The sequence below is a fragment of the Mus caroli genome, unplaced genomic scaffold, assembly GCF_978045245.1.
Source record: "Mus caroli unplaced genomic scaffold, Mus_caroli_1 scaffold_8, whole genome shotgun sequence".
NCBI classification, from domain to species: domain Eukaryota; kingdom Metazoa; phylum Chordata; class Mammalia; order Rodentia; family Muridae; genus Mus; species Mus caroli.
In genome coordinates this window covers 43,227,627-43,236,050 of record NW_028227263.1, presented here as the reverse complement: position 1 = coordinate 43,236,050, position 8,424 = coordinate 43,227,627, and the positions used below count along the sequence as shown (strand labels likewise).

Sequence of the window (8,424 nt, the reverse complement as noted above, 5' to 3'; positions counted from 1 at the left end):
CCTTCCCATGGGCATGCACCAATTCCTAACACTATTAATGATAATATTTATTTTTTAAAAGAAAGAAAGGAAGAAAAACAAATACTCTATGTAGTCACTCATAGAAGGCTTTCCTTACTGAAACTGTTTGCTCCCTTATACCATAGGCCTTACACATTCTTCAATTTTCAATAAGTATCACATTCTTTTCAATGGAAGACAATAGAATTTCTAATCATGTCAAGCTGTGGTTTTGTACTTACATGTCTTCCTCATTTGCATCTATACATCAATCATATTATAAAGCAGAAATATATATAGCAATGTAAAAAGCATTGTTAATACATAAATATAAAGTATGAAAGTTGTCTGTGTGGTTGAGGAGAACCGAACTCTTTGTTCAGTGCATCCCACTAGAATGAAAGGCCTCCAGAACTCATAACAGATATCAACTATTTTTTAATCTGAGTGGTGACTTATCAAAGCAGTGTAATTCTGTAATTATAGCTGATTGTTTTATTTGACAAGAAGATATCTACTATACATTTAAAGGTACAATAACTTATCCAGCATAAAAGGTATTTCCTGTACCTTTAACAAAGAAGATATTTCAAATGTAGAAATTATTTTTGATCCTTTTATAGGAAATATCCATGAAGAGGAAGCTAAGACATTTAACAATTGTTATGTCTATCTACAATAAGTCTGATGTCCATCCCTCAACCTTCATCCTCATTGGCATTCCTGGCTTGGAGGCAGCACACATATGGATCTCTATTCCCTTTTGCATGGTCTATGTTTTAGCATTGATGGGAAACAGCTCACTTCTTTTCATCATCAAGACAGATGCCAGCCTCCATGAGCCAATGTACCTCTTCCTCTGCATGTTGGCAGTGGCTGACCTTGTGGTGTGCACTACAGCTGTTCCCAAACTTCTCAGTCTCTTCTGGTTTCACGATGGAGAGATTCGCTTTGAAGCTTGCCTCACTCAGATCTTCCTGATTCACTCTTGCTCAACCATGGAGTCTGGCTTTTTCTTGGCCATGGCCTTTGACCGTTATGTAGCAATTTGTAACCCATTAAGACACTCAGCTATTTTGACACACACTGTAACTGGAGGGATAGGTCTAGCTGTTGTCATTCGGGGAATAGCCCTTCTCAGTCCTCACCCTTTCTTGCTCCGCTGGCTTCCCTACTGCAAGACAAATATAATTTCCCACACTTACTGTGAGTTCATGGCCCTCATCAAGATTGCCTGTGCTGAGACAAGCATCCGCAGAGCTTACAGCCTCATTGTTGCCTTCCTCACAGGTGGGGTGGACTTCATATTGATCATTTGCTCTTATGTCCTCATACTCAACACAGTTTTCCACCTTCCTACCAAGGATGCCAGACTCAAGACTCTGGGCACCTGTGGCTCACATGTCTGTGTCATCTTAGTGTCCTACACCCCAGCCTTCTTCTCCTTCCTCACCCATAGGTTTGGGCACAAAGTGGCTCCCCAAGTGCATATATTTGTGGCCAACATCTATCTTCTTGTGCCACCCATGGTCAACCCCATTATTTATGGTGTGAGGACAAAGAAAATACGAAACAGATTCCTCAAAGTTTTCAGGTTTTCAAAGCACACAAATTGAATTCATTCTGTTGTAAAATGAAATCTAGGTATGTTCTTTTACCTAATTTAGGACATGAGTTTATTTTCTTCACTTTAAAATATTTTTATAAGATTCAAATGGGTTCAGTTGAAAGTGTCTTAAAGAACATAATTGTTTGCTAAAAAATAGATAAAATTGCAGTTTTTCCTGTGGATTTCATACCTGTTTCCCAAAAAAGAAAGAGTTATTCTATAATGATACTCTCACTATTCTCTTATAAATAGTTATTTAAATTCAGTTACTATGAGTGCAATATACAGTACTTAAATGGTTCATTTATCATAATGCCTGCATTCTCACTATAAGAAATAAGTCTGTATTTGTGTAGAAATTGGGTTTATTGAGAAGCAGAAAACTATAAAGAGATCTTATGCTGAGTGTAATTTTCATTGCCCATTTTGCAACCCTCTTTAGCTATTCATACTCTGTTGTGGTTATTTCTCATTTGCTCAGTATTATTCTGTCACTCCTCTTTTTGAGAGGAATTTATTTATCATCCATTCTATTTGTTTATATTTATTTTTATGTCAAATGTTGCCCCTCCTCCTAGTTCCCCCTTCACAGATTCACTCCTTTATCTGTCCTCTGTTTCTCCTCTGAGAGGGTGGACCCCACTCTGGGTATTGTTCCTACCTGGAGCATCAAGGCTGTCAGAATAAGCACAGCTTCTCACACTGAGGCCAGACAAGGCAGCCTGGCTAGAGAACAGATATCAGTTAGACTACAGCTTTAGGGAGAGATCCTGCTCCAGTGGTTGGGGGACCCACATGGAGACTGAGCTGCACATCTGCTACATATATGTCACAGATCTCATTCCAGCCCAAGTATGTTGGTGGCTCAGTCTCTGAGAGCTCCCAGGGGTCCAGGTTAGTTGACTTTGTTGGTCTTTCTATGGTATTCTCATCCCCTACAGGGCCTTCAATCTTTCCCCCAACTCTTCCATAAGGCTCCCTGTCCTCTGTCCAATGTTTGGCTCTGGGTACCTGAATCTGTTTTAGTTACATGCTAGGTAGAGCTTCTCAGAGGACATTTATGCTAGGCTCCTGTCTATAAGCATAACAGAGTATTGTTAATAATGTCAGCTTTTGGTGCTTTTGAGATGTTTTGTATAAAAGAATAAATGTAAAAGTGATATATATATATATATATATATATATATATATATATATCACTCTAAATGTAATTTGTATTCCCAGTAAGACTTTGTTATCAATTGGAGATAGCTTCTGGGTTAGGAATGGGGTTTGTGTCTACTTCTTCTGCCATGGCTTATAGAAAAAATAGCAATGCTCAGTGTGAGAACCTCTATTTGAGTTGTTGGTCGGGTAGTTCTCAAAACCCTCCCAAACAGTATGGGTTCCCTCCATTAATCTTAGTTGTTCATGAGAGCTTGCTGATATGCTCCTATTGCTGATCATACCACACCATATTGTCACAGGTCATAGAGAAAACAAGCATGTGTTGACCTGGAAAACTCTTCCACACCAGCTGTTCTTCACAGCTCCAGAAGATGCTATTCCAGTTGCTTGGGGAAAAAGGCATTAATGTTATTATTCAGTTCTGATTGGGACAGAACTGTGAGAGCTATAATAATGAATGACCTAATAGGCAAGAGGTGACCTCTAGACTTATAATGGCATAGTTATTATGGGGTTAAACAGCTGCCTTCTTATTGGATTTGCAATCTGATTACTCCACAAGAGGGAACTCATAGATGGTCTTATAAATTTGGTTAAAAGCTACTGGCTGCAGGTTAAGAACCACTGGTTCTAAGGGGGAAGACTACTAATTGTTTTGCTAAGTAGGCAAGAATATGTTGTGAAACTTCCTTCTAAATTCTTACTTTATGTCCAAAGGTTAGCACTCAATGCGGCCTCTACCAAGATGTTTCTTACTGCATTAGTCAGTGGCTAAACATATAACTGGCCAAAGAGCTGAGAACTGGTGATGGTGGTATGATAGATGTAAGACTCTGCCCACAGACAGGGAATAATGTGGAAGAGGAGACAGAGTAAAGATAAAAGCCAAGATGTGGATATGTGCAACATATCATGATATCTTCTCAATTTGATATCCTTGTTGCAATAATGAACTTATTGCTACCCTGGTTTGAACCCAGATGAAGGGAGAGAGTACTGGGAGAGACAGCTGGAACTGTGGTTAGGTGGAGGCAGCATCCCTGAGTTTAGCTAGAAACCTCGTGCAATGGAAACTCTCAGGATCTATGAGGGTGACCCTAGTTAAGACTCATAGCAGTGGGGGATATGCAGCCTGAACTGCCCATCTTTTGTACCCAGACAAGACTTCCAGAAGAGGATTGAGAGACTACAGCAGTCACAAAATCTTTGACCTACAGTTTGTCTTTCCTACAAGATGTGCTGGGGTAAAAGTGGTGTAGAAATTGTGGGAATAGCCAACAAATAACTCCAGCTTGAGATCTATGTCATGAGAGGGAGTCCAATCCTGAAACTGCCTGGATGGCAAGAATGTACAGGCTGGAGAGCTCAGATAGTTAGATGTGTAGATAGATAGATAGATAGATAGATAGATAGATAGATAGATAGATAGATAGATAGATAGATAGATAGATAGATGGATAGATAGATAGATAGATAGGTGGGTGGATAGATAGATAGATAGATAGATAGATAGATAGATAGATGTCAACAAAATGATTCCTAATGGTATTCTATTCTCACAAATTGGTGCCTAGCCTAATTAATTGTCATCAGAGCAGCTTGGCCCAGCAACGGATGGAAACAGATGCAGAAGATTCATAGACCCATAGTCATAAGGCAGAACTTGGGAAATCCTGAAGAAGAAGCGGAGGGAAGATTTTAAGAGCCAGAGGAATCAAAACACACCACAAGAAACCTACAGAATCAACTAACCTGGGCTCATATGTATTCAGAGACTGAACTTGCTGCATTTGACTGGCCTAGGCCCTAGGCACTTGTTACAGCTGGGTAGGTTGATTCTTGTGGCACTCCTAACAGTGAAAATGGAGGCTGACTCTGACTGTTTCATGACTCTGCCTTTGGGATACTTTTCTCCTACTGAGTTACCTCAGCCATCCTTAATAATAGAGAAGGTACCTAGTCTTACTGTAACCTGATATTTCATGACTGGTTGATATCCATGGCAGCCCTGCTTTTTCTGAATAGAAACAAAGGATGGGTAGATGGGGGTTAGATGTGGGGTGGGAGATGAGGTGTAATGGAGGGGCCTGGAGGAGTAGAGAGAGAGGAAATTCCCCCCTGGCCAGGTTGAAAATAAACAATAGACCCATCAACATTTTATTATGAATAAAGGAGATGACCATGAGACCCACATATCTCATAGAAGGAATATTTGCAGTTAATACTCTTTGAGAGGGGTGACTTTCTTCATTTATGTATCATAAATAACTTGCCCTTGGTCTGCTGAATAATTTCCCACCTAAGCTCAGGCAAGTAACTGTAACTAAAATCAGTGTGCCATATACAAAAGCATTTCTCTGCAGCTAACATTCAGCATATTGATAATGCAAAAATAAAAATATTCATATTTCTCATAATTAAAAAAATCATTTCTTTTTATATTTCAGGATCCAGCCTTTTGTAAGCACTATTTTTCTTTATGCCTGTATGTTCTAAATGATTTCATATTTTTATTTCATATGTGTGACTAGAAAGAATTAATGTTTTATTCCTGAACTACTTATGTGAACACAATATTCTAAAAGTTTAACCAGTTGTCACATATGACTAGACTCCTTTGAAAAGCTTAATTACATTTTCTTTGCTCCTTCTATTTTCTATGAGACAACTCAGGGGCTAAGATATCTTTCTTATGATGGTCAGATAGTATTGAAACTTTTCATTTGGTGTTCTTACATTGTGCCTCACAAGGTTACTATAAAATCCAGGTAAATTAGCATTCTCTTAGAAGAGTTTTGTCCATAGTAGTTTTTAAATAGATGTTTCTGTTGTAAAAGAGATCCAGAAACATTCTGTTCTGCTATATTGCTGACATTGCTGACATAATCTTCTTTTTTCTGACTTGATTTTGCTAAGCTAGAACTGTCCAATTGTACATGTTCTGCTCTTCAATCTAAACAATGTAAGCATCCTCCTGTGTAAGAACAAGGCTAGAAAATAGACTCCTAAGAGACCCTCTGTCCTTTACAACATCATCTCTGGAGAATATCTCAGTGTAATTGTCTCTCCTGGAAAGAGCAGATTCTTAATAAAGATGGAGGTCAGTGAGTAAAGAAAAGAAACAGGGCTCTGTCCTGTTGCCAAACCTGGTAAGTGTGCCTTGTTTTCCACCTCTCAGATGGGTTCTATAGAAGTGGGAATGATCTGACTGACACACAGACACAAACATACACACTCAGACACAGACACACAGACACACACACACAGAGCGAGAGAGAGAGAGAGAGAGAGAGAGAGAGAGAGAGAGAGAGAGAGAGAGAGAGAGAGAGAGAGAGAGGTTTAGGAGACAAAAGATAGAGGGAATTATCATATATTTTCAAAGTCATTTGTATTCCAGCATAAATCCTTTCTATGTATATTTTACAAAAATTTAGCTCTTAATATCTAAAGAATGATAGACGACTGAACATATTTTCAGATGTATTAAAATAATCACTGTAGCCATTTAGAGACATTCTTCCTTGTTATTTCAATATTATACAGGAAAGGGAGACAAAAATAAAAAGATAGTGCAAATTTCATGGTTGACAGTTTATATTTCTTTCAACTTGTCAGGAAATAGGATTTCAACACAATATATTAATGGTTTTACCTAGCCCCATCTGTGTAGAGATAAGTGCATTGTTCTTAAATGCCCTGGGACATTACTTGTATTCTCTAAGATGTATGAGGACAAAGAACACTGTTGCTTAGACTTCTGACCTGGTTAGTCCACTGAATAATAGCAGTTTGAGACAGCTGTTGAATCTCACCATTCTGTATATGTCTTCAAGTTATATCTCTTTGGTGTACTGTCTACTAAATCAACTTCTTAGGTAGTATTATACCATTGAATATAAATTTCTATGTGTATATGCAAGTTTTTACATATTTTACAGTAACATTTTTGTAAATTATCAGTACTCCAATGATTTCTATGTATCCTTTACCATTAAAATTAAATAAAAATAAATCATGTACATTATTATCATGTATATTAGAAGAATCAATTTTCTTATTTACTGATATTCTTTTATAAGTGGGTACAACAGCAAAGGGAAAAGTTAGCTTTTAGAGCCTATTAGCTGTCCTTTTGTTGTCACCAGTGTGGTTTAAATGTACAGAAAGTTTTATTTTATAAATTACATCATTGTAAATACATAATAAATAAGTAGATTTCACTTTGCTGGTAGAATCCTGCTTTAGATCCTATGTAACAAATGTCATGCCTTTAAAAAGTGTTCTCTATCCCATTATAAGTCCAGCCATATGGAAAGAAATCTATCTGATGGAAATTTTAGTGAGTTCAATACAACCAATATCCCTTGTCCCAGGTTTTTCTTCTGTTGAAGTGTTTAGTTTTCTAGGAAGGAGTCCCCCATTTCCCTACCCTTGTCATATTGCTCAGTAGTCACCTATTTATGAAGGATTTATTTACCAACCCACCAAATGAGACCATTTCTCTTCTCTGTGTCTTCTAGGTATTACCTTGGTTCTTATCCTGATAGTGAGTCTTGGTTAGAATTGTTTTGTTCCTCTAGAATCTTGCAAAGATACACAGGAACAAGGGCTACTTCTTACTGAGAAAGCATCAGCATAACAAATGATCAAAGGCTTTGAAAACAGTCCCTGATAGTGTCATAAGTAAGGTGCATGAAAGTAGAAAATAAGAAGATAGCCTCAGGCAGCTGGAGATGCACATAGATAGTAACTATACAGAACACATTTTTCTTTGTATTCAGTCTTTGAAAATTGTTTGATATATTGTGGACAGTTCTTAAAATATTGATTGTCTTGGATTTAGGGGAAATTCACTTATACTTATTATTTGAATAGGCACAGCTTAAAATATATGTATATGTATAAAAAGTGTATATATGTATATATATACACATTTGTGGGAAGGGTTCATAATGTGATACAATTAATACAGTGTGATAATTATTGCTTCCTTTTATTCTCTATTTTAATTCACTTTTTCCTCATTTTCCCCTAGCTAAAAACTATAGACACTGAACATTTGAAAATCTGAGATAATGTGATATTTATTTCCTTTATAAAAGGTAAGTCTAACTATATGAATTTATAAGAATTGTGTTATTTGTACAGGTTTTGAATAACACTTTATATGGTACACACTACCTCAATAAGGTTAGTTGGTACAATTGCTTTGACTATATTACACCATAATTTTGAAATTATAATAAACATAAGCTGACAAATGAGTCAATTCTAAGCTGTTAAATGATTTTTTAATGGTTGAGGATACATTTCAATAAACTGTATTGAGAACATAATTTTGTCTGTGTTAACATATAGGAATTGATGCTTACTAGAGAATCTTCCTTGTCAAAGTGGAAAAAAATTCTGTTGACTGTGATGACAGAATATATAATGGGAGTCTGCTAAACCAAGCCATTACCTCAACATCAATACCAAAGCCGATGCAAATTAATAGAGAAAGGCACTAAAATAAATATATTATGACAATTTTTATCTTGATTCATGGCATAACCTCTGTTGAAGTCACCAAACATTTACTCTTATATATTGTTCTTTACATAGATGCTTTGAATTGTATGTTTATATTGAAGAACAGAATATGTACA

At 36.8% G+C, this 8,424-nt stretch overlaps 1 protein-coding gene across 1 annotated transcript; it reads left to right on the top strand.

The window, feature by feature from the left end:
* The first annotated feature begins 632 nt into the window (after nucleotides 1-632).
* LOC110299414 (olfactory receptor 52D1-like) lies at nucleotides 633-1,616 on the top strand. Its single transcript, XM_021169100.1, has one exon. The coding sequence runs from the start codon at nucleotides 633-635 to the stop codon at nucleotides 1,614-1,616; it is 984 nt and encodes a 327-aa protein (XP_021024759.1).
* The last annotated feature ends 6,808 nt before the right edge of the window (nucleotides 1,617-8,424 follow it).

Excerpts from the sequence above, each read along its gene's own strand:
- LOC110299414 (XM_021169100.1), top strand. The coding sequence starts at position 633 with ATGAAGAGGAAGCTAAGACATTTAACAATTGTTATGTCTATCTACAAT.